The sequence below is a fragment of the Herpailurus yagouaroundi genome, unplaced genomic scaffold (assembly GCF_014898765.1).
Source record: "Herpailurus yagouaroundi ecotype Mexico unplaced genomic scaffold, PumYag 184, whole genome shotgun sequence".
NCBI classification, from domain to species: Eukaryota; Metazoa; Chordata; class Mammalia; order Carnivora; family Felidae; genus Herpailurus; species Herpailurus yagouaroundi.
The window spans coordinates 32,948,462-32,976,032 of NW_024412415.1; the positions used below are offsets into that span (position 1 = coordinate 32,948,462).

The 27,571-nt window shown below is 36.5% G+C and overlaps 1 protein-coding gene across 7 annotated transcripts in view; it reads left to right on the forward strand.

Moving 5' to 3' along the window:
• PIAS1 (protein inhibitor of activated STAT 1) overlaps positions 1-27,571 on the forward strand; it is a 137,263-nt gene that overhangs the window by 97,893 nt on the left and 11,799 nt on the right. For all 7 annotated transcript variants that reach the window (XM_040493077.1, XM_040493076.1, XM_040493081.1 and 4 more), the window contains 4 exons: positions 4,205-4,310; positions 15,089-15,162; positions 24,999-25,159; positions 26,936-27,066. In XM_040493077.1, coding sequence (XP_040349011.1) covers positions 4,205-4,310; positions 15,089-15,162; positions 24,999-25,159; positions 26,936-27,066 — 472 coding nt within the window. The remainder of the gene's footprint in view (positions 1-4,204; positions 4,311-15,088; positions 15,163-24,998; positions 25,160-26,935; positions 27,067-27,571) is intronic.

Consider the following 27,571-nt stretch of genomic DNA (forward strand, 5'->3'; position numbering starts at 1 on the left):
CCTTTCCTTTCCTTTCCTTTCCTTTCCTTTCCTTTCCTTTCCTTTCCCTTTTTTCTAATGTTTATTTACTTTTGAGAGAGAAAGAGAGAGAGAGAGAGAGAGAGAGACATGAACTGCAAGTGGGGGAGGGGCGGAGAGATAGGGAGACACAGAATCCAAAGCAGGCTCCAGGCTCCAGGCTCTGCCAGCATGGAGCCCAAAGCAGGGCTCAGCCTCAGGAACTGTGAGATCATGACCTGAGCTGAAGTTGGACACTTAACCGGCTGAGCCACCCAGGCACCCAAGGTTATTCTCTTTTTAAATGAAAATTTTACGGGAGTAAATATTTCTGTGTATAGAAGGTCACTCTTCAGAGTGGTAAACGGTTTGAATGGCATCCAGAATCGTGCAGAGAGGTCACTCTTAGGAGCACGCTGTTGCTGAAGTGTTAGTGGAGGAGGGCGTGTATTAGCCTGAAAGTGAGGGAGGCTCTGGGGAGAGTGGAGGTGTTGGAAAAGTAATTATGGGGAGGGAGCCATGTTTTCCTTCTTCGCCCCCCCAGATCTTTCTGGGAATGTGAATGAGATTGCTTTAAATTAGTATATTAAGTTAGGATTAATTTATACTATCTAATATTTCCATTCCAAGAACTGTATGTTTCTCCATTTATTCAAATCCTCTTTTATGTTCCTTGGTAATTTAATAGGTTTCTTATAAATCTTCCATTTTTTAAAATTAATTCTGTGTTGTTTGTTGTTATTATTTCTATTGTAAGTAGATCTTTTTTCTATTATATTTTCTAAAGGATGTATTTGTTGTTGGTTTATTTAAAAGCTGGTTATTGTTGAATATTTACTTAATACCTGAATTTTCATATACGGGTTCCAACAGCTTTTTAATTGGTTTCTTGATGTTTCCAGGTAGGCAGTTTGGAGTTTGAGATGTATCATTAATGCAGATAATGATAATCCTAGTACTTATGTCATAATTTCTGGTTTTTGTTCTAGTGTGCTGACTAGAACCTTCAGAACAATGTGAAATAATGAGAGTGCCAGTGGCACGCTCGACTTGTTCCTTATGATAATGAGGATACTACTAGTGACCCAAGTATTCATTAATTTTTGATAGAGCTTGCTTACATCAACAGTGTGCTCCTATATTGCTCTTTTACTGGATATCTTTGTGAGATGTGGATTGTGAATTTTATCAGCATCCCTTTTGACAACTATCCAGATTATATTTTTTCCTTTGCCTAATTAATATGTCACCATTAGGTTTTTGAAATCCTTTTAAATGTTTTACTTCTAGTATACCTTGGGGTTCCCCTTTTGGTCTCCCTGTTTGAAGAGGGCATTGAAAATGCTTTTTGTTTTGTTTTGTGTTTGTTTGTTTGTTTGTTTTTGCCCGTGTGTGAAAAGCATAGCCTGTTGGGGGTGTTTGCAGTGAACTATGACTGTGGGAGCGCAGGGAGATGTGCTGATATGTATGGGATTAGAGGAGAGAGGAAAGCCTTTCCAACCTCAGAGAGAAGACAGTATCTTCAGTGATTTGATGGTTGTCTAGTCTTACCTAGGAGGTAAGATCTTCATGTAGACCCCAGTCTACAAGTTGGAGACCTTTTTGAAGTAAAACATTGAAAGACAGTTGTTCTTTTTTTTTTTTTTGAAAGAAAATTATACTTTACCAAAGCCCAGAAGATGACTTATTAGATTGTTTTTCCATCACTACTTTTAATTCAACTTGTAAAGATGCTCTGATTAGTGTAGGATCTCTTTATAGAAATGTATCAAATCAACCTGTTGTGTACCTTAAACTCACATAGTGTTTTATGTCAGTTATATCTCAATTTTATTAAAAAATTTTTTTAATTTTTAAATTTTATTTTATTTTATTTTTTGAGAGAGCAGGGGAGGGGCAGAGAGAGAGGGAGAGAGAGAATCCCAAGCAGGCTCCACACTGTCAGCACAGAGCCTGATGCGGGGCTCAAACTCAGAAACTGTGAGATCATGACCTGAGCCAAAATCAAGCGTTGGACACTTAACTGACTGAGCCACCCAGGCACCCCTATATCTCAATTTTAAAAAGACAATATTTTTTGAAACAGAAGAGCTAGCACAGTGCTGGAAGGAAATAAGTGAACTGTATTATAACTTTTTATCCTGTCAGGGTAATCACTGTATTTAGCATTAATTAAACCCTCTTTGTTTAGAGAAAAGTTATTTAGATACTGGTATAAAGGGCACTTAATGAGTAGATTATATCTTAATTATGGAGAAAATGTCCTGTGAACTTGATACACAATTTTGAAGACTTTTGAGAAGACACTTGACAAAAACATCAGTGTAATGCAATATATATGAGTAATTGGGAGGTAAGTAGTAATTGAAGGGTTAGCAGAAACAATGTATTATCATTTACCTGAAGGAGATATTATACCACTGTAAAGTTTGGGGGATTTTTTGCTGCTGAATCTCTTTCAAGTGCTATAGAATTAAATTCTGTATTATCAGTACAAGTGGCATTTGTTAATAAATGCCTCACATTCTTTTTCCTTCTCCTTTTTTAAATTTGTTACATGTTTCAACTAGAATGAACATACCTTTTCACTAAACTTGTAGTTGTGGTTTCTACTTGATCTCCCCTTAAAAAATTATATAAAGCCTGAGGGTAATTTCTAGTACTGAAGACTCAAGCTGTCAGTACATAATTTCACAATGTTAATTAGCATTTCTCTAGTTTCTGTCATATTAATCAAATAAATAATAAAGGTGAATTAAGGGTTTTTTCCCCCCAGAAGAAGCCTTTCAGTTTTACATTAGATTGATACGTATGCTCTAAAAATTAGGCAGGTTTTAAGATTACTTGTAAATTAGCTTCTTCAACCCTTCCCCCCCCCCCCCCCCCCAGAAAATATGTAACATGTGATAGGTTTCTGAACGCCAAATGAGAATTTGGCCTACCAGAGGATACATGGGATATTTTCTCTTGTTAAAAGAGAGGAATGCATATATAAAAGTCTGAAAGTTGGAATATACGTTGGGCTAGGTTAGGAGAGTCAAAGGAAACAAGGTGCACAAAAGCAGGAATGGTAGAGAACTACACTGGCCTTGGCCATTAAGTCCATTGTCCTGATATCCCAACTCTTTCTTCCTGGTTTCTAGTGCCAGCTCTATCACCAAACAGATGCATGATCATGAGCAGATGACATAATCTTTTTGTGCCTCCATTCCATGAATCCTTTACTTAGAAAAATACTTATTCTTGTCTTTTATATAGGCCTTCTGTGAGGTTTAAATGAAGTAGATAGTATATGTTAAGAGTGCTTCAGAAACTGTACATAGCTGTAAGCTAGAAGGCGGCAGTAAGTATTTTTCCTTTTGCTTCTCTCCAAACCTCTTGATCTTCCTCTTGATCCCGACACAAAATGGAAAGTGGGCCTTCTCATTTAGATCTCTCTCCTACCCTTAATAAGCCTCAGCTCTCTTTTCTTCCTCTTATCCAGTCATGTACCGTTCACTCTGCCTTGGCTTATGATGAACTATTTTCTTGGTTACCTTCTCCTGCTACCATCTCCTCTACCGGTCCTCTGCTGGTAATGGATATTCATCTATTCATCTGCCAAACCAGCAGCTTCTCTTTGAGAATCTTTAATATTCCCTCTGTTTGTGATAATGGCTCACATAGGGTCTTTTCACAACTAGTTAGAGACATAAAGAGAGATGCAGTGGTATAGATTAGGAAGCCAAGCTAATTTGTAATTTTTTAATAGGTACTATTATTTAAATATATCTGTTACCTACCAAATGTGGTTTATAGTGACTTTGACATCTTATTGGCCTTGGTTTAGATTTAATTTTAATAGTGTTTTTTGTTTTTTGTTTTTAATATAGGTGCCACAAATCGATTAGCTTCAAGCATAGGTAGTCAGGTAATATGGAAGCATGACAGACTTGGCTTTGTTGCTTAAAAGTTGCAAAATTCTTTTACTCTTCTACACTTCACTTCCTCGTCCATAAAAATAGGTTTATGACCACCTCAGCGGCTTTTTGGTTAGGACTAAATTAATTACTGTTCATAAAAACACCTAAGATAGTGTCTGGCCACACAGTAGGTGTTTTAAGAAGTGTTAGTTTTCTTTCCCTATCGTTGTGAGATTAAAATAGATGTACTATTTACTTACATATGTTGTTTGTTTTCTACATCTTTTTTTTTTTTTTTTTTCCAGAACTATTCCATGGCAGTATATCTTGTAAAACAGTTGTCCTCAACAGTTCTTCTTCAGAGGTTACGAGCAAAGGGAATAAGGAATCCGGATCATTCTAGAGCTTTAAGTACGTATAATAAACTTATTTCATTTATGTAGCTGAACTGTTTTGGTAAAGGTTAGAGTAGTGTGCTTTCTACTCAATAAATTTTCAACAAAAGAAATTTCTTTTTCACTAGAGATTGTCATAGAAGATTCAAAACACTGAAAACTTGTTTTCTGAGCAAAGTAAATCAAGACTTAAAAATAGTTTTAATATCTTTATTATGACCTATATTTTATCTGTAATATCTTTTAATATCTTTATTATGACCTATATTTTATAATCTGCATTTTACTGATCCTAAAATGAACTTTGGAAAGCCAGTAAATGAATACGGAAGATTATTTTACTAAAATTGCATAAAATAAATAAATGTTTAAGGGATTCTAGGAGACGGGAAGGAAATTTTGGTGTGTATTTCATGAGAATTATTTTATATTTAAGGCTTATCCAGGAAAAAATGTGCAGGGATATGTGAGGACTGTACCCTTGCATTAATAAAGTAAAAAGAGAGTCTGTGGGATGGTAAAAACAATAATGAAATAGGTTCCATTAGTCAATTATGTGACCTTGGACAAGTCACTCTAGTCTGAGTCTTATGTTCCTCATCTGTAACAAGAGGTTGTTGCCACATGATTTCTAAAGCTCCTTCAAAGTCTGGGTTTATAGTTACAAATAACTAGATGGTTCATTTTGTCGTGTTGAATTTGAGATGTCGTACGGTCTGCAGATTGACTGTTCTGGCCTCGGTTTTTGAGGGTTAAGGCCAGAGGTTGGCAGCCTTTCCCAAGAGGTGAGCTTAGTTCTTTTATGCTTTTCTTTGTGAGAGAAAGATTCTTCATGGATGGATTCAGGGATGGGGCTGGACACTTAGGGAACAAAACTTTATAGGCAGGGGTTAGATAGCTATTCTTGAAGGATTCTTGATGTGAGTTGGTTAATGAAACCCACTCTCAGATTTGTAGTTAGGCACACACACGCTGGTGGAAAGAACTAATAAGGTAGTAAGGCCGGCTTTCCCCTCACTTTCCTTTGTGGCATAGCTTTTATCTTTATTTCTAACCTGTTTCTGTGCCAGAGTAAAAGATCCCACTACCTCTGAATAGCATTATACCCTCAATAATAGTTCATCGAAGGATTTTTCTGCATTAAAAGGATCCTTTTTTTTAAATGCAAGTAATCCTGAGTCAAGAGGAGCATGATTTTGGCTAATGCCTCTGTAGACATGCCTCAAAAGACAGTAGAGAGCTAGAATGACAGCAGTGGTTCCGGGTCTACGGGAGAGGAAGCACCGGTTGGCAGAGACAGAAAAAAGGGACAGACATCTGCTTTGCAGGAGAAGAACTTTTCTTTTTCACATTTGTTGAAGTCCATTTCTGGTCATTCTACTGACACTCTCCGTGTCTGCCACATAGTGCTAGAATCTCATGTAGTCAGTGCTGTGGAATTATGTGAGCTTGTGTGGAAAAAGTAATACCAACAAATAAGGCAGATGAGGCTGTTCTATTGAATAATAGTGGTGGTGGTGGTGGTAGTCATAGCAGCAGTAAGGCAAGCTGTTTTTTGTTCCGGCTGTTAGCTCTTCTCCACTTGTATTTGTAGCACCGTCTGTGGGGGGAGTGGGAAGGTGAGCCTAGAATTACTTTATTTTCTGGAAGGAACCACTATTAGCCACTGTTAAACAATCGGAACTTCCTATGTCAGAGGCTATTTATTCCATCCCTGATACAATGCCAGGAGTGGAGAGTAGTTGCAGATGGGGTAGGGATTTTGTGGCAGTTTTTTCTTATCTTACTTACTGGCCTGGAGAACCAATAAAACATTAATTTGGATCCTACCAGTAAGGCATTCGTTGTAATTGTCTAAGGAACAGATTGTTTGCCTTTACGCTATCTATAAAGAAGTAACTTTCCCAACAAATTAATTGTGTAATTAAAAGATTGTATAAAACAATTTGACAGAAGAAAATGTTGACAGATTTCTCAGATATTTTTGAAGAATCAAATTACCTAAAAATATATTCACTGTAAGTCATTCTTAATCTTATCAGTAAATTCTGCTGGCAAAGTTGTATTCATCAAATCAGGCACTATTACGTTCTTGAAAGAATAAACTCCACAATATTGAGACTTTTCACAGAGAAATCTACTCTGGTTCATTTGATTTAGTAGATTTTTGCCTTGTGGTTTCCACCTTTGTGTAGAGTTGTCCCCTCAATCACAATTAAGTTGTCCCCTTAATCTAGTGCCACCATAACTGCTCTTCAGCTTATCTACATTTGTAACTACCCTTACTTATTCTCTTCAGTCTCAGGAGTAAATGTCCCTTTTTCTGCTCAAAGGTAATCTTACATTCATTTATTCTTCTCATTCAAGAAATTATATTAAGAGTCTACAGTGTTCCAGGCACAGGAGAATATAGCATTAAACAAGACACACACTGTCTCTGCATCCCTTAGAAGTTTGTAGTCTGGTGGGAAAGACAGAATTAAATGATTGAACAAGTCATTAATGAATTACAGTTGTGACATGTGCCTTAAAGAAGAAAGACAGGGAGCTCTGGAGGTAACAACAGAACATAGCCCTCTCTGGTGCTGTGATGTTTAAAGACAAGATTATAAGGATGAGGCAGAGTTAAGCCCAAGAAGAGAGGGGAATATGCTAAGAGACAAGGCCAGTGGAGCTGGAGAAGAGAGAACCAAGGAGGACAGTGGCCAGAGAGATAGCCATGGGGTGAGTTCATACAGATGACATAAAGGTGTCGAGGATAGAAAACCCTTAAAAGATTTTTAAGCAGAGTGACATGATCAGATTTGGGCAATAAAAAGATTGCTCTTGGGGGCACCTGAGTGGCTCAGTTGGTTTTGAGCATCTGACTTTGGCTCAGGTCATGATCCTCACGGTTCGTGAGTTCGAGCCCCGTATCAGGCTTGCTGCTGTCAGTGCAGAGCATGCTTTGGATCCTCTGTCCCCACCTGTCCCCCCCATTCTCTCTCTCTCTCTCACATACACATACACACACACATTCTCTCTCTCTCGCTCTCTCTCTCAAAAATAACTAAACATTTAAAAAAAAAAAAAAAAGATTGTTCTGAAGACTGAGCTGAGGAGGGGCTGGACTGATGTGGTGAGGCCAGTTAGGAACCTGTTGTCCAGGTAAGAGGTGATGGTGTCTTGAGCATAGGTATTGACAATGGGCATAGAAATTGACAGTTTGAGGGGCGCCTGGGTGGTTCAGTCGGTTAAGCGGCCGACTTCAGCTCAGGTCATGATCTTGTGGTCTGTGGGTTCAAGCCCCGCGTCAGGCTCTTTGCTGGCAGTTCAGAGCCTGCAGCCTGCTTCCAATTCTGTCTCTCTCTCTCTCTCTCTCTCTCTCTCTCTCTCTCTCTCTGCCCTTCCCCTGATTGCTGTCTGTCTGTCTCTCTGTCTCTCTCTCTCTCTCTCTCAAATAATAAACATTAAAAAAATTAACAAAAAAAAGAAATTGATGGTTTGAGAAGTGTTGAAGGGGGGTAGCAGTGGTGACGGATTACATGTGGGGAGGGAATAAAAAGAAGTCAAGGAGGAATTCTAGGCTTCTTAAACTGATTACATGGTAGTGCCCTTTACTGAAATGGGAAACAATGTGGAGAAGATTGGAGGGATCAGAGTGCGTGCTTACACTGGTATTTGAGATGTCTGCGAGACATCTGGGTGCAGATGCCCAGAAGCAGTATTATGAGACCTCGTTCCTTCATTTATCTGTTCTCTGTCCTGTACTTTGGTTCACCCCTCTCTATTAGCTCTTCCTGTCAACGTTCTTTGTCAGGTCTTTCTCATCATTTAAAAAATATAAAAACAAGCTATTCTCTATCTAGATAGAGTTCTGTCTTCTTCCTGTTGTGTCCTCCTACTTTTTTCAAAGAATAGCCTACACTTGATCGGTCTCCCTCCTCACTGCAACCCAATGTGCCCTTTAACCTCCTATCATTCCATTGAAACTTCTCTTGCAGATGTCACAAGTGACAGTCTGATTGCCACATTTAAAGTTTATTTTTTCAGCTTTCATCTTAGATATTTTTGCTACATTTCATACCAACCACTTTATCCTTGAAATTCTCTTCTGTTTCTTCTCAATCACTTACCTTCAGTAGATTCTCTTAAGAGAAGCATCCTGCTTAAGAAAAGCATTTCCCTGGGGTGTCATCCTTGGCCCACTTTTCTGCATGCTTTATCTGGATATAATCACATTTGATCTTGTGGTTTAAATTAGCACATATCTCATCTGGGACCTTCCCCTGACTTTCATATATAGATATGCATAGTTAGCTAACCACCTTCACAGAAACATTCTTTTGGGTCCTCAAATTCAAGTATTTAAAATTTTTTTAATGTTTATTTTTGAGAGAGAGAGAGAGAGAGAGAGAGAGAGAGAGAGAGAGAGAGAGACAGCGCGTGAGCAGGGGAGGGGCAGAGAGAGGGGGAGACACAGAATCTGAAGCAGGCTCCAGACTCTAAACTCAGGGACTGCGAGATCATGACCCGAGCCGAAGTCAGATGCTTCACCACCTAAGCCACCCAGGCGCCCCCCCCAAATTCCAGTATTTAAAACTGAACTCCCTGAATCCTATCAAACTTCCAGCCTAAATACTTTCCAAATCTGTCTTCTCTCTCTCCCTACTGTCACTGCCATCATTTAAGCTCTCATATTCTGCCTTTATTTAAAAAAATCTATTCTTAAGTAATCTATCCCTCTTCTTTCTTGGTCCCTCTTCCTATCTCTCTCCTGGTAGCGACCTAAGTGATTAGTACAGACCTAATCTTACATTCCCTTGCAATCCATGGCTTTGTAACATCGGTAGAGTAAAAACTCTAACTTTGTTAGCATGACAAGTGCAACTTTCCGTGTCGTGGCACCTGCTTACCGCTTTCCACTGTTCTCTGTGTTCACCCTTACCCTTCCTAGTGTCATCTCTATTTACACTTACCGCTTCCCAGTGTGCTCTCTATTCACCCTTACCCTTCCCAGTGTCCTCTGTATTCGCCCTTCTTGTACTTTATGTTCCAAAAATACTGGATTCTTATCTTTTCTGCACGACTTTTGCCAGCATTGTTCTCTGTGCCTCCGAACTTCCCTGTTGTTTGCCTCACTTCAGTTATACTTTGTGTTTCACTTTTTCCAGGAGGCATCTCAGAACCTCTGGAGTAGATGAGTTCACTTTCAGCTAGCTTCCTGAACACATTTCTTTTAGAGCACATTAGAGATGGTCCCACTGAGCAGCTCAGCTCTCAACTAGACTCTGAGTTTCTCTGGGCAGGAATTTAATCTTATTTATCTTTGAATTCCTCATGCACAGTTCCTAGCACATAGTAGATACTCAGATTTTTGTTGAGGTAAACTGATTTAAAGAAATCCAGAATGGGGTGCCTGGGTGGCGCAGTCGGTTAAGCGTCCGACTTCAGCCAGGTCACGATCTTGCGGTCCGTGGGTTCGAGCCCCACGTCAGGCTCTGGGCTGATGGCTCAGAGCCTGGAGCCTGCTTCCAATTCTGTGTCTCCTTCTCTCTCTGCCCCTCCCCCCTTCATGCTCTGTCTCTCTCTGACTCAAAAATAAATAAACGTTAAAAAAAAAAAAAAAAACTTATAAAGAAATCCAGAATAAAAATTTGGTCTCTGTGCCTGTTTCCTTGCCTAAATAAAGTATTGAATTTAATATATTCAGTTGTTTACAACCTTAAAGTTCTAAAAGGATTACTATAAAATAGTCTGATATTAAGGAATGATAGAACTTATTAAAAAAAAAAAAAAAGCTAGAGCAACAGAAATAGAAAAATCTGTGATGATGAAAATGTACATCTGCCCTGCCCCATGGGTTAGCTGCCAGCAACATGTGCCTGTTGAGTTCTGAAATGTGACCAGTGCAACTGAGGAACTGAATTTTAAATTATATTTAATTTAAACTCAAATATAGCCATGTGTGACGACTAGTTGCTAACTCTCATAGGTCATGGCAACAGAGATTTTTAAAAAGATTAATTTTAGGGGCACCTGGGTGGCGCAGTCGGTTAAGCGTCCGACTTCAGCCAGGTCACAATCTCGCGGTTCGTGAGTTCGAGCCCCGCGTCAGGCTCTGGGCTGATGGCTCGGAGCCTGGAGCCTGTTTCCGATTCTGTGTCTCCCTCTCTCTCTGCCCCTCCCCTGTTCATGCTCTGTCTCTCTCTGTCCCAAAAATAAATAAAAAATGTTGAAAAAAAATAAAAAGATTAATTTTAATGTGGCTAGCTATAACTTCATTATAGGTCATATAATAAGATACTGTTACCACTGCACTCACAGTGACACAGGAAAACTTTAATTCCTAGAAGACTTGCCCCATGTTGTTTGATGTTGCAGGGTAAAATATTGTAACCTGTATTTATTTTTTACTTCCTTGCCCTCACGTTATAAGGACTTTGCTTATTTTATTTTTCCTTACTTGCTGTGACTAAATTTAACATGATTTTCTTTCCTGTCTCTCTTTTTTCTTTTGTTTTTTTTAATTGAAGTATAATTTACAAAAGTAAAAATTCACCTTTTGAATTGTACAGTTTGATAAATTTTACAGGTGTATGCAATCATGAACCACTGCCACAATCAAAATATAGAACGTCCTTCATCCCAGAAAGTTCCCCTGTGGCCCCTTGCAGTTCATCTCAGCCCCTTATTCCTAGTTCCTATAACCATTGATGTGATTTCTGTCTCTGTAATTTTGTCTTTTCTAAAATGTCAGGTATCTCAAGGCCTGCAGCATGGACCTTTTTATGTCTGACTTCTTTAACTTAGTATAAATGGCTTCTGAGATTCATCCATGTAGGGTTTTTTTTCTCTTTATTACTTAGTATTCCATTTACCTGAATCATCATTTGTTTATCCACTTATCAATTGACGGACGTTTAGGTTGTTTCTAGTTTTGCACTGTCATAAATAAAGCTGCTAAAATGTTTACATTTTCCATATGGATATCCCACTTTTGTGGACATATGTTTTTATTTCTCTTGGGTAATTAGGACTCGGATTGCTGTCACATGATATGACTGGCAGTTTCTTATAAAATGCATATGCCATTTTTGCATTCCCACCAACAGTGTATGCGATTTCAAGTTTTTCTGCATCTTCACTACCACTTGGTATTGTCAGGTTGCTTTGCGTTTCTGCTGTTTTGGTCAGTGTGTAGTTGTATCTCATTGTGATTGTAATTTGCATTTTCCTAATGATTAATGATGCCTTCTGCTTATTTGCTGTCCTTATAGCTTCTTTGATGCAATGTCTGTTCAGATCTTTTCCCCATTTCTTTTTATATAATAGTTGTGCTTTTTGCATACTGTGAAGTCTTTGCCTAACCTAAGCTCACAAATATTCTTTTTTTAAATTAATTTTTGTATATGATGCAAGGTAAGGTTAGAGCTTCATTTTCCCCATATAGATACCCAGTTCCAACAACATTTTTGAAAAAAGCTGTCTTTTTCTGCATTTAATCACCTTTCAAAAACCCAATTTGACCATAGATGTAGAATCTGTTTCTGGACTCTGTGATTTTTCCTTGACCTATATGTCTGTTCCTATGCCAATACAACAGTCATGATTAGTGAGTCTTGAAGTCAAATAGTCTTCCAGCTTTGTTTTCAGAATTGTTGGCTAAGTCAATTCTAAGTCGATATGTAAAAAGATTATGATACAGTATGTCAACTACACTTCAACTAAAATTAAAAAGACAATCTATATTAACCAAATAGAGTTTATTCCAGGAATATTAGGTTCATACAATATATGTGAAAATCAATCAGTATAATTCACCTTCTCAGCAAACTTAACAAAAAGAAAAAATTACATGATCATCTCCATTGATGCAAGAGAAACATTGGTCAAAATTCAGTATCTATTCATGATAAAATTCTCAGCAAAATAGAAGAGAAGGGAGCTGTCTCAGTGTAACAAATGATATTTACAAAAAGCCTTTAGCTAATATTATAGTTAATGGTGAGAAATTAGAATGCTTTACCCCCATGATTGGGAAAAAGGGAAGAGTATCAGCTCTTAATATTTTTGTTCAGCATTGCCTTTGCGATCCTAGCTAGCACAGTAAAGCAAGAAAAAAAAGCACAATAAAGCAACAGATTAGAAATGAATAAATAATTACTGTCTTTATTTGAAGATGACTTCATTGTCTGTGTAGAAAACAACTTAAAGAATCTATTAAAAAGCAACTAGAGCTAATATTAATCTAAGCAAGGTTGCAGAATACACAATTTATAAATCAGTTGTATTTCTGTTAGCACTGAACAACTGAAAAGTGAAATTAAAAAAACAAAGAGTTTACTGTAACATCCAGAAGTATGAAATACTTAGGAATATGTCACACAAAATATTTGTATTCTGAAAACTTCGAAACAATGCTGAGAAAAATTAAAATAAGACCTGAATAATGGGGAGATGTGACATGTTAATGGATCAGAACATTCAGAATTGTTATTGTAAAGATGTCAGTTCTCTTCAAAATGACCTGTACATTAAATTCAGTCCAATTAAGATCCTAGTAGAATCTTGAAAAGGATCTTTACATGAAAGGATTGACTAAGATTGAGTCTATAAGGGCAAAGGCAAAAGCAAAGCTTTTTTTTTAATAGAAGTTGACAAGCTGATTCTAAAATAATTTCATAAAACCCTACCATCTCCTAGAGAAAGTGAAAATACAAATGACATTTTTAAAAAGAGTAGCAGTAGCTAATATTTATTGAGGGTGATTGATATTAGGTTATTTTAAAGCATTTTGTGTGTATTAACTCATTTAATGCTTAGAACATTGCTATAAAGTGCTGTTGTTACCATTTACAAGTTGATGCAACTGAGGCACAGAAATGTTAAATGACCGGACTAAAGTCTGAATTCTAAGTTAGGCTGTATTCTTTCTTTTCTTTTCTTTTCTTTTTTTTTTTTTTAAGATCCTGTATTCTTAACCACTACTTCAGGTTGCCTCGCCTGTTTCAATTTCTTTGGGAAGTACTAAACACTGAACTCTGTTTTGCATAAGGTTGATATTATGGTCTGTGTTACTGCTTCATTTCAGTGAAAGTTTAAATAGATCAAGTCCATACTGTTCTCATTGCTGTTTGTAGGGTGGTGATAGGGTGCTGCAGGTATGCGGAATGGTCAGTAATCACATTACAATTCTATTTACATGTTTATGTTACTTTTAAAAAGATACTGTTTGTTAAATGTATCTTTATAAGAAAGGATTGACTAAGATTGGGTCTATAACGTACAGGTACAGTTTCCATAATTGACATATGATATATAGCATAAGTGATATGATAACTATATTTCCCAAACTAAAACCCCGGGGATTTTATGCCTTTTCAGGTGTGGGATGCAGACTATGAGTTATATATATTTCAGACACTTGGAATTTCCAGACTAAATGAAATGACCTTTAAGCTTGGCATCAGAATCACATCTGGAGCTTTTAAAAAACAACCAGTTGGTGTCCCTCTTCCCCATTCTGACTCAGTGAGCAATTATAAGTTACAGAACTCTATAGGTAGTTCTAATGTGCATCATAGTTGAGATTCACTAATTTATGGAGATAGATAGACTATCTAAAATGTAGACCATCTCAAAAAAAAAAAAAATCCAGATTGTAAAGATCACCATGTTTAATAAAGGCGGGACTCTTCATTCTCATAAATGGTTATCAGCACAATAGACATCTACTCTGAAATCATTCTTCCTTATCTGAGTACTTTTCTGCTCCCCATTTTCTTAATTCTACTATATATTAACTTTCTAGTCACACTTAGTTGTGCCACAGCTCTGAACTTCTGGAATTGACTATGTACACAACCACTCCCACTTGGGCCTCCCCTTACACATACAGACTTCAGAGTCATTGTGGAACAATGTCTAAAATTATTGGAGTACTACCATTTAGGCATTTCCAGTCTCAACTCAGTGTTGAAATTTAATTAAAGTTCCAAATTGAAGTTTTCAGAAGTAAATATGTGTCTCAGGATTCCAGGCGAGAAGTATAAAGGTCCTTTACACTCCTTTAAGACTGACAGAAAGTAGCAGAATAGCCATTATTACTAGTACCCTATCTCTTAAGAACCTCAGGAAGTTTGAACTGAAGAGACCCAGAGATTATCTAGTGTGTGAGTTCTTATTTGCTAGAAGCAAATAAGGAGAGGAGAATTGACTTGACTAAAATATTAGCATAATTAGTTTATGGATAAATAAGTATAAAACTGAAATAATTATGTGGAAGAAAAGAAATTGAGCTTTTTTATAATTTGAAAGTAGAATTAATAGAAAAATAGAAAAATTTAATAATGAAAAATAGAATAATTAATATAGTGTATAAGATGTATTAATTATTTTATAATCTGAGCTTTGGAAAAATTTATAAATGTTGATAATTCTATTATCTACGCTATTGATTAATTTCTTATAATATTGGTCATAATTTAAAAGAAAGAACAACTTTATCCAGTTTCTTAGAATTATAAAAGGAAAAGATTCTGCCATCAGGTGAATATGTCCGTTTACTATACAGATTTCCTTTATGTTAATGCAATGCAGTTTTTGTTCCATGGATGAGAAGAAGTTATAAACCATGTAATTGTTTTTATCTTTCCATTCAATTAATTGGAAATAATTGAACGGATTATTTTTGAGTTCATTTTTTTTAAGCTTCCTCATTTTAAGTTCCTTATTCTTTTTCTCATGTTGCGTCACTGATGTATCTTTAATCAACGTGTTCTGTTTGTTTGTTTTCTCTTCAATGAATGTCAGTTAAAGAGAAATTGACTGCGGATCCAGACAGTGAAATAGCTACAACCAGCCTAAGGGTTTCTCTACTATGTCCAGTAAGTGTTAACTAATATTTGCCTTTCAGAAGATTCAACATACATTTTTCTCCTTTCATGAAGTATTCCTGGTACTTGCAGTATTATGTTTTACTTTTGAAATATGCCCACCTTTGTCACAGTTTCTGAAAAGTAGAAAGACATTATTATTTAGTCATAGGATTTGGAATCTAACCAAATTATTAAGTCTATAAAAGTTTTCTACTCTTAGTAAGATATATTTAAATATTGCTTGTGACTCATGATTGTCTCTCAGACTCAAGTGTAAAGTGTTCAAATAAGGAATATGTATTATCTTGGTGTATTTATTAAAATTGCATTTTTTAATGTTTGTTTTAATTTATTTTGAGAGAGTGAGTGAACAAGCAGATAAGAAGCAGAGAGAGAGGGAGAGAGAGAATCCCAAGCAGACTCTGCACTGTTAGCAAGGAACCTGACGTGGGGCTCCGAACTCACAGTGAGATCATGACCAGAGCCGAAATCGAGTCAGATGCTTAACTGACTGAACCATCCAGGCACTCCTAAAATTACATTTGTAAAAATAATATCCTTTCGAATAGAAATCTAGCCATGACTTACTCACACATTAAGTTTAACCATTTTGCCAACAATGTCTACGTTGTAAGCATCCACCGATTAAAAACTGTTCTATTTAGCCTGAATAACTGAATTGATTATGCATGGAAAAACAGAAATATTTTTAAACCAGAAAATGAGGTCAAAATCATTTGTACAAAATGAATATAAATAAGGCCCAAAGCATACCAGGATGATTAAACTTGTAGTGAAAAAGTTTCCCCCAAAGATGTGATTAGATTTATTTCTTGGGGGCACCTGGGTGGTTCAGTCGGTTAAATGTCCAACTCTTGATTTCGGCTCAGGTCATGATCTCATGATTCATGAGATTGAGACCCATGTTGGGCTCTGCACTGATAGCATGGAGCCTGCCTGGGATTCTCTGTTTCTCTTACTCTCTCTCTCCCTTCCTCCCTCCCTCTCTCTCTCTGATCTTCCTCCACTTGTGCACTCTCTTTCTCTCTCAAAATAAATAAGCGAACATTTTTTCAAAAAGCTTTATTGCTTAACTAGTTTGATGTTAGGCCCACCAGTTGTAGGAGTGGTAATTGAATGTGGTTTTCATACAAAAATACGTGAAAAACTAGGAGTAAATTACTTTGACATTTTAATTACCTTTTTATAATTAATCAAATTAATCATACCTAAATTAGGGAGAAAGTGTGAAGACTAAGAGGACACAGCTGTTTCCTGATTTGCCTGGATTGTTCAGGCAGACTTGATATTGAAAGCTTTGAATATTGAAATCCGACTAATCTAAGACAAAGATGAAGTTATTGTATTCTTAAATAAACAAAGAATTGAAACAAATTAAATGTTATTTGTCCTACATCTTAGTCTTTTATAATTTATAAAATCTCAAACACAAGATGAAAAAGTCATTAGCTCTTGAATTCATTTAAAATACTATATTTAATGTAGCTCTTAAAAAACTTTTTTGCCTTATAATTATTGCTAAGGGAACCCATCTTCATTATTAAGCTTTTGTAAAATTACAGAAATACAGTGGAGTTAATAAAACCCACCAAATCCTATCATTTGGCATATATCCTTCTACCTTTTTATTCCTTATTATATCTAGTCTTTCATAGGCAAATTGTTTTGACTCCAGCCTTTTTATATTATTATTAAAATGATTTCCCAAATACATGATGTAATTGCTGACAGAGCTAAAGGGAGAACTAGAAAGCAACACAATAATAGCAGAAAACTTGATACCCCACTTTCAGTTATAAGTAAAATAACCAGCCAGAAAGTCACTAAGGAGGCAGAGGACTTAAACATTATAGACCAATTGGACCTTACAAAGTAGGTCCAACAACAGTAGATTACATAATCTTCTTAAGTGCAGTTGGAACATTCTTCAAGGTAGATCACGTGTTAGGGCACAAAACAAGCCTTAACAAGTTTAAGTCATACAAAGTATCTTCTCTGACAACAATGGGATGAAACTAGAAATCAGTAGCAGAAGGAAAACATGAAAATCCACAAACAGATGGAAATTAAACAACACACTCTTAAACAACCAACGTGTCAAGAAGAAGTCACAAATAATCAGGAGACAGATGAGAATGAAAACAAAATATACCAAAACTTATGGGATGCAGCAAACGCAGCAGGAAGAGGGAAGTTTATAGTAGTTAATACTTACGTTAAAAAAGGAAAGATCTCAAACAACAACCTAACATTATGCCTCAAGATACTAGAAAAAGAAAAAAAAAAAAAACAAAAACTAAACCCAAAGTCAGCAGAAGGAAGGAAATAACCAAGATTTGCAGAGAGATAAATGAAACAGAGAATAGAAAAACAATAGGAAAAAAAAAAAACCCAAAAAACCAATGAGACTGAGAGTTGGTTTTTCAAAACAATCAACAAAATTGTGAAACCCTTAGTTAGACCAAGCAAAAAGAGGGGAGACTCCAGTAGCTAAAATGAGAAATGAAAGAGAAGATACTACAACTGATGATCTAATATGACAGAAATAAAAAGGATTGTAACAAACTACTATGAACAGTTATATTCCAACAGACTGGATAACTTAAATAGATAAATCCTAGAAACATACAACCTACCAAGACTGAATCATGAAGACATAAGAAACCTGAACCTATACCTAGTGAAGCAATTGAAGCACCAACCAAACAAAAATCTCCCAACAGAGAAAAAAGTCCAGCACCCCAGTGCCCTTACCAGAGAATCCTACCAAACGTTTAGAGATAACACCAATCCTTTTTAAACTTTTCCAAAGAATCGAAGATAACACCAATCCTTTTTAAACTTTTCCAAAGAATCGAAGAGGAGAGAATACTCCCAAACTCATTCTCTGAAGTCAACATTACCCTGATCCCCAAACCAGACACATTAAAAAAAATCACACACCATGACCAAGTAGGATCTGTAGCTGGAATGTAAAGATGGGTCAGCATACAAAAATGAATCAATGTGATATACCACATTACCAAAATGAAGGACAAAAACCACATGATTATCTTAATGCAGAAAAGCATTTCAATACCCTTTTGTCCTAAAACCACTCAGCCACCCAGGAATAGGAGGAAGCCTTTGCAACATAATAAAAGCTGTACCTGAAAAGCCCACAGTGAACATGGTACTCAGCACAGAATGACTGAAAGTTCTTCCCCTAAGATCAGGAACAAGAATGCTCACCCTCATCGCTGCTGTTCAACACAGTACTGGAAATTCTAGCCAGAGCAATTACACAAGAAAAAGAAACAAAACATATAAGTTGGGAAGGAAGTAAAATCATCTCTGTTCATAGATGACATGATCTATTGTATAGAAAACCCTAAAGATTCCACAAAAAACTGTTAGAACTAATAAGCAAATTCAGCAGGATACAAAATCTTAGTTGTGTTTCTAAATACTAACAGTCTGCAATCCAAAATGGAAATTAAGAAAACAGTCCCATTTATGATTACATCAAAAAGAATAATATACTCAGGAAGAACCTTAACCATGGAAACAAAAGACTTGTACACTGAGAACTATGAAACATTGCTGAAAGAAACTAAAGAAGACATAAGTAAATGGAAATTTCGACATCCCAGGTCCATGGATTAGAGGCTGAATATTGTTAAAATATTCTACCCGAAGTGATTTACAGATTCAGTGCAATCCTATCAAAATCCCAATAGAGCGGTATCTAGGTTAAGCGTCTGACTCTTGATTTCGACTCAGGTTGTGATCTCATGGTTCGTGAGTGCAAGCCCTGTATCAGGATTCTGTCTCCCTCTGTCTCTGTAACCCTCCCCTGCTCGTACTCGCGCTCTCTCTCTCTCAAAAATAAACATTAAAAAAAAAAACCTCAATGGCATTTTTTGCAGAAAATGGAAAGAAAATCTTAAAATTCCTGTGGAATCTCAAAGGACCCCAGGGAGCCAAAGCAATATCTTAATGAAAACAGAGTTTGAACCGTCACATTCCCTGATCTCAAAACATACTACAAAGCAACAGTAATTAAGATGGTGTGGCATGGACATAAGATAGATAATGTAGACTAATGGGACAGAATAGAGAACTCAGAAACAAACTCTTGTATTTATGGGCCAAGTTCCTTTTCAACAAGAGTGCCAGGAAATGACAGTCTCTTTAACAAATGGTGTTGAGAAAACTGGGTATTCATATGAAAAATAAGGAATCGGACCCTTATTTTACACCATATGCAAAAGATAACTCAAAATGAATTAAAGACCTAAAACCTAAGACCTTGGACTTTTAAACTCCTAGAAGAAAATGTAGGGAAAAGCTTCATTGAATTTCACAATGATTTCTTGGATATAACACCAAAAGCACAGGCAACAAAAGCAAAAATAGACAAACGGACTGTCCCAAACTTTAGAAACTTCTGCATGTCAACAAAACAAACAAAACAACTGAGTGAAAAGACAACCTGTGGAATGGAAGATCATTGCAAATCATATATCTGATAAGGGGTTAACATCTGGAATATATAAGACACTTATATACCTCAACAAGAACAATAACAAAACAACCTGATTTAAAAATGGGCAAAGGACTTGAATAGAGAGTTCTCTAAAGAAGATTTACAAATGGCCAATAAACACATAGAAAGATGTTCTACGTTGCTAATCACTAAGGAATTGCAAATCAAAACTGCATGAGTTATCTCTTCATACCCATCAGGATGGCCACTATTAAAAGAAGATAGCAGGTATTGGTGAGGATGCAGAGGCACTGGAACTCATGCGCACTGTTGGTGGGAATGTAAAATGCTGCAGCCCTTATGGAAAACAGTATGGAAGTTTCTCAGGAAAAATTAAAAATAAGATTACCCCATGGTCCAGCAATTCCTTTTCTGGGTATATATCCAAAAGAACTTAAAGCAGGATCTCGAAGAGGTAATTTGCACACCCATGTTCATTACAACATGATTCGTAATAGCCAAGAGGTTATTATAATCCAAATGTATATTGAGAGATGAATGGACAAAGAAAATATGGTGTATACATACAACGGAATATTATGTGGCATTTAAAAAGAAAACCATGTCATATGCTACAACGTGGATGAAACTCTAAATCATTCTGATAAGCAAATAAGCCAGTCACAAAAAAAGGAATACTCTATGATTCCACTCATATGAAGTATCTAAAGCAGTCAAAATCATAGAAACAGGAAATAGAAAGGTGATTGCCAAGGGCTGAGGGGAGGAGGAATCAGTGGTTATAGAATTTCAGTGTTGCAAGATGAAAAAGTTCTAGACATCTCTTGCACAACAATGGGAATATACTTAACACTACTGAATTGCATGCTTAGAAACGGTTATAGTGTTAAATTTAATGTTACATGCTTTACCACAGTAAAAAAATATAGGCCGCAGAGTCATGGGGTGGATTCTTAAGTAACTAGGTAAATGTTATAATAGACTACGGTGTAAAGGAAGCTGGCATTTTTTAACATTTAGGAAAATGGCTCACAAACCAAGTGAGTGGAAGGTAGGAAGAAGACAAAGATTAAAAACAAACAAAAAAAGATACCTGCTTATCCTCCCCTCCTTCCCCCAAGCCCCAATTTATCTATTTTCCCCTTCCATGTGTTTTCTTGTCATCCCATTTCATTACAGAATACCAGGTTAGAGACTATGAGAAATTTAGAAAAGTGCAGAAGCTTCATTTCCCATTTAAATCACTGGAAGAAGTCTTGTTTTTCTGCAGTCTCCTTTTAAAAGCGTTTACAGTTGTTCTAATATATATGATGTTTATATCATTAGATGAAGCATTTATTCACATCAATGAGCACTGTAATATAAATCTTGATGTTTTTCCTTATAGAACTAGTTCTAAATTTTATAGTTCAGGTGATCTCTATATTATTAGAAAATGTTAATCACGTTTTGCCACTTGCACCTCTTAATTTAGTGCACCAGCTTTTAATTTTTCTTTCCATATCACCACCGTTTCTTCCCTTTTTAGTTTCAACAGTTTTAGCAGTTCATTTTAAATTGACATCTGCTTTTAAAATTCAGGATATAGAAAAAAAAACTATGTATATATAATCCATAATTATAATACTTTTATGGATTTCTATTTGGCTAAAGGGAAAATCCCTTTACAATTATTCTGGAACATTAAGGCAGTATATTTTAGGTATGTTTTTATTCTAAAAAGTAAAACTTAGTAATGACAACTCATCTATATATCAAATTTATAGAATAATAAAAAAGATTTGTTCCCTTTGAAATATGTAAATATGATGTCTGACTGTGCATTTGAATTGCCCTTGTTGTGATATACACAGCTCAAAATAAATGAGTTTCTGTTGTTTGTGAACATTTAGCTAAAGGCAATGAAAATAATTAGAAATGTTTTTGTTCTTTGGGAATATTTTAGTTCTGATTTATTAAAAATACAGCTGGAAGAATGTTTGAGAACCTACTTTGTAAGATATTCCCCAGACCTATGAACTTCAATACAAATGACTTGGAGTTGATAAAAGAAAAAAATAAACTCCTTGGGAATTTATTTATGAAATGATGACGATGAAGAAAAAGTGAAATTATTCTTGATATCACTATTCCTTTCTTTTTACCAGATTTAAAAATACATATTATTGACTCTCTAAGGTCCTTTGGACATAAGCTAGCTTGAACATCTCTAGGGTATAGGGTATTTTCTCTTACAGCGCCATCAGTTACTAAGTAGTACAATTATATATTATAGTAGGGCTAGTGGCATTGGAAAACTTGTTTGGGGGTAGCGTACAGAGTGTTTATTTGCAAATGATGCAAATATCCAATGTCCTATGAAGGAAAAAGGGGAATTTGTAATTATGAGATGAAGATGTTTAAAGCCCTGCTCTTCTCCTAATACCATGTTAGAGAAGTCAGTGTCCATTTGTAGATAAATATTTAGGATTTAGAGATTGTTTTTAAAATCAGAAGTATGGGGAGTATTACCACATAACAGTTACTTTGTGATTCTTTGAAGCAAAGCGTTTTGTGACAGCTAATCAACAGTGCATTTGCAAGGGAGCTTTTCTTTTTCTGTCCCCATTTATAAATGTGTTTCCTGCAGCATTCACTTAGCAGTGTTCCTTAAAAATCCTGTAGACAGATTTGTCAGTGTGGCTGATCATAAGGGCTTGAGAGTTACTCTCTCACCAAAAAGGTGAGCTGACCAAGTGAGGATTATGAGGGGGGAGGGAGGCATGTGAGACGATTGTTTAGAGAGTTAACTGCTTTTCAGAGTATAAGTTCTGTGGCTGTGTGGCTTGCATTCTGAAAATAGTCTTCTTCCTTCGGATCCATTGTCTTCATAAACTATCAGAAGTGGCTCACTAGTTCTGTACTACATGGACTTTATCCACAATTACTTTATTTGTCTAGGATTTTCAAGTCTGTGACTTCTCTACTTAGTATTTAAGCGGTAGGAATTTTATTTCACAGGTAAGTTAAGGTGTGCTTTAAGATATAAAAAATTAATTTAGCATCACCATCCAGATTGTTCTTTGGAAAATGTTTCTAGACTAATGCAGCATGTCTTAGCTAACAGCAAATAGGTATTCTTCTGTTATAAGAACTAGTTTGTCCTTTTTGGCCATTTTATCAGGTGCTTGTGTAAATCAAATCATAAAAATTGAATAGAAGAGTAGAAAGGAGTAATGAGTTGCCTAATCTTATGTGAGCACAGAATGGAAGAAGTACTGAGCTGAAATGGGGGTGTGTCTCCCACTAGCTGACAAAGTAATTGGAAGCAAATAGTGGCTCTGTAGTTTTATTGTAATGGGGGAACATATACTGAGCACTTACTATGTGTCCGGCAGCATACAGTAAATACAGTTTAAATCCCACAGTCTTAAGATGTAGATGGTATTTTTATCCCCATTTTACAAAGCTGAGGCTCAGGGAGACTAAATGACATTCAGGATTCACACACTACCTAGCGTGGCCAGGATTCAAACCTAGGCAGTCTAACTCCAGAATTCGTACTCGGGACAGGCTCATAAAGTGCTGTGTAGGGCCTCACACTCTCCATGAATGCTCCCTCTCAGAGCTGCTCAGTGAGCACAAAGCCTTAAGTGTCCACACACAGGACCGTCTTCCTGCTGTATATAGCACATACATTTCCAGGTGCCAGGGATGAGGAACTGAGTCGGGTGTGTTTCTGGTAGAAGGCGACAGATACAAAAACAGATAGTACATTATCACGCACAGGGTGGGGTGGGCACCCAGAGAAAGGAGCTGTCAGTTTTCTCTGTGTCTCCCCTGTCCATGCTTCTGACACGGAGCTGGCGCTACTCCCTTCTCACAAGTTTATGGCACATTCTGGGTCCTGTTTTGTTCTCGATCACTACATCCTGTTGAAGTGAGGAGGAAGCAGTGTTACTTTGGAGATAGAAAAAGAGGCCCAGAAAGGTTAAGTGCCTTTCCTAGAGGCACAGTAAATCATTGGTACCAGAACAATAATTTAGGACCACAAATGACAGTTAATTTCCTTGGTAGACTAGGAAATTGCACATTTTCCTGAAATTCTTCTGAGCCAAAACTCTTTTCCTCTTTTTTTCCGCATTTAACTCCTACCCTTTTCAAGCCTTTATATTTTTCAAGCTTGCAGATTATGTCCAGAATCTTTTCCTGGTTCGCAAACAGTGTGGTTATTGAAAGTAGATAACGTTCATACTGTATAGCCATTGTAGCCTTTGGGCAGGGGGGCAGGGAACGGTGGCAACCCAGCTGCACCATGTGAGGTGGCCCCCAGGAAAGGAGTTGTGATACAGCAGCTCGCAGTGTGGCTTCCGTGCCCGGGGCGCAAGCTACCATCTCAGGGACCGGATGAAGTAGGTTTCATTTTTCATAGGGCAGACTGTTGAGCCTCAGCTTAAGGCGAGAAGAGGAAGTCTCATAACATGGTGGAGAGCTAGGTCTAGGGATGTTTGCCGAATAGTGTGTGATAATGCCCAGGGAGGGGAGAAGTACAGAGAGTGCACACACTCGACCTCCTTCTCAGAGCTGCCATTTGGCAACTATGCCAGACATCCTAGGGATCTCATTCAGAGATCAGGTTGAATGTCTTCATATCTGTTATCTTGCAGTATTTAATGTGACATTCTTTTTTCATTTCCTCAAATCCTTTGTAAAGTGGTTTATAACTTTTTTAGATGAGGGACTACTCTGGGAATTTGGTGACAGCGCTCTTTTTGGAAAAATGCACACCCTTACAGAATTTGGCATATAATTTTAAGGGCTTCATGGTTCTTTCCCCCAAAAGCTAATCTGTGAGCTATGGATGTGAGGTGGAATAACCCTTGATGTAGACTTTCTTTTTTTATTTTATTTTATTTTATTTTATTTTTTTAATGTTTATTTATTTTTGAGAGAGAGACACAGACTGTGAGTTGTGGAGGGGCAGAGAGAGAGGGAGACACAGAATCTGAAGCAGGCTCCAGGCTCTGAACTGTCAGCATAGAGCCTGACACGGGGCTCAAACCCATGAACCGTGAGACCTCAACTTGAGCCAAAGTCGGACACTTAACCAGCTGAGCCACCCAGGTGCCCCTGTAGACTTTCCAGAGTCACTGTGTTTAATATCTAAAGAAATCCTATAATTTTTTAATATGTAGGGTCCATAGGAAATGTATTTAATGTTCTTTCATATTGATGAAAAGTAAATACAATATGCTTTAAGTCAGAATACATACACATTGCGTTTCAGGAGATTTTTATCAAAACTTAAATTGAATGACCATTGTCTAATATTTGCTTTTGTCTCTCTCTTTTCAAGCTTGGTAAAATGCGGCTGACAATTCCATGTCGGGCCCTAACATGTTCTCACCTACAGTGTTTTGATGCAACTCTTTACATTCAGATGAATGAGAAAAAACCAACCTGGGTTTGTCCTGTCTGTGATAAGAAGGCTCCGTATGAACACCTTATTATTGATGGGTATGTTGATTTAAAGTGTTTCCTTATACCTTGGAATGACCATCTATTATCTGAATTTGTGATCTATCAGGTTTAGGATGAAAATTCTGCAGGTAGTGTTTTCTAAGTAGTACATTTTTAGAATTTTCATGATTCTAGAAATTAATACTTTTCAAAGTAAGTAATTAATATTGTGAGCATTTTTCCCTTTTAACTTGATGGCCTCTGTTTGGGAAGTGTATGCTTTACCGTCTGTCTCTCCCGACTTTTACCATGTAAAGTAGCACTGGCTGTAAGCAGGGTATGCTTACACCTTTTCCTAACATGAGTCCCATCTGTCCCGGCCATGTAGGCCATATTAGAGAAAGAATGAATGGCAGGACTGTGACACTCTGGCTAATTTCAGCACACCCCCATTAGGCTTTTTTAGTAGAAGCTAACCTATTTTTGCAGATTTTTCTCCTTCAGTCCTGGTTCATCATACCTGTTCCCCACTGTAAGGGCGGTAAGGGCTTCATAACTGATCAACATGCTGAATAGCAGCTTTCTTTGTTTCTGTTTCCTCTGAAGTACTTGTCTTTGTCTTTCTTGTCCGCCTACGGCATCACAATAGTCAGTTATCTTTTTTTTTTTTTTTTTTAACATTCCTGTGTTTTCTCTGTCCTTCCAGACATCTTGGAGTGTTTCTCTAAATGCACCCCTATTCTCTAGACTCCTTTCTTGTCCTTTTTGCCGCTGAACAAGGATAAATTGTGAAAAGAAGGATCTTCTTGATATTTCCTGTACTCTAGCAAGACACTTAAGGCAGCTTATCTACAGCATTTGAGAAAACATAGGAGACTGAAGATGTAACATAAGGAGCGGAATACATTTAGCAATACAGTGTAACCTAGAGTTTGAAAGATGTCAGGCCAAACGTGGGAAAAGAGTAAACATGTAACTTAAATGTCTTATGTTTAATTTTTTAGAAATGACAGTGATCACTGATAAATCTAAATTGAATGATATTTTACCAACTCTGTATATTATATAGCTCTAGATCCCCTCCCCCCATCAATTGGGATTTTTCTTTATTTTAAAAACCATATATTCATGTGCACATATCTATACACACATTTAAGAAAAACTGAAAAACATAGGAAAATGAAAGGGTTTTGTGGTGTATTTTCTAATTTTTGTTTTCACATAATTGTGATTGTACAGTATTAATATTTTTTAGCCTTTGGTTTCATTTCAGAATTTGACAATTTTATCCACTGTCTTGCAAATCCCATTTCTTAATATCTGCATGTTATTTTTCAAGGAGACTTAACATTCAGTACATATTTTTTGTATGTATTGCTTCAGTTTATCAAATAAGATATGCTTATTGTAGATACTTTGGACTATGCACAAGAATGTAAAGGAGAAATAGAACTACTCATAATGTCACCAGTCAGAAATAACTGCTGTTTATATACCACTCACACACAGAATTTTATTTTTAAAATGAAGAATTTTATTTTCTTGGCCTCTTCCCACTTTCTGTGTGTATTTTCCCCTATTATTAAAAATGTTTGAAAACTTCATTTTTCATAGTTACATAATATTTGCTCATATAAGGTACCGTAATTTAAGTAACTATATTCCTATTTAGCCCTAGAATTTGAGAACAAATACAACTTACCTGTTCTGCTTTCTTCTTTCTCATTTATACTTGTACAAAATATAGGAGGTCTGAATGTTTTTTGAACAGCAATACTTCTAGTCTGTTTTCATTTAGAATGTGATATTCAAAGGACCAATTGCTTTTTATAGCTTGTTTATGGAAATCCTAAAGTACTGTACAGACTGTGATGAAATACAGTTTAAGGAGGATGGCTCTTGGGCACCTATGAGATCCAAAAAGGAAGTACAGGAAGTTTCTGCCTCTTACAATGGAGTTGATGGTGAGTGCTGGTTTTCCAGAAGGGTGGGGCAGTCTCCCTGTTATTGTGTAGCCTTGATTTTTACTATTAAAATGCATATATTTCTGGGGGTGCCTGGCTGGCTCAGTGGGTAGAGCATGCGACTCTTGATTTTGGGGTTGTGAGTTTGAACCTTGTGTTGGATGTAGAGATTACTGGAAAAAAATAAGTTTTTTAAAAAAAGTACACATTTCCGAAAAACTCAGCAGTTTATGGGTAGCTCAATAACTCTATTAAATTATTGATTAAATGTTCAGAAGTAGTAAAACTCCTTTTAAATTCACTTTGCTAGCTTTAAAGTTTTTCTGGTGTAAGATTTCAAAGTAACAAACAAGTCATTTGTAAGGTCATACTTTTGAAATGGTATCATTTAAATTTTTTAAGAGGTTTGGTAAAGATTAGTGAATGTTTCTTTTCCATTTATGTTATTTTTCTTGTTTTTAGTATGTTTTTGCTGGAAGGATGCTATGACATTTAAAAAGTGTTA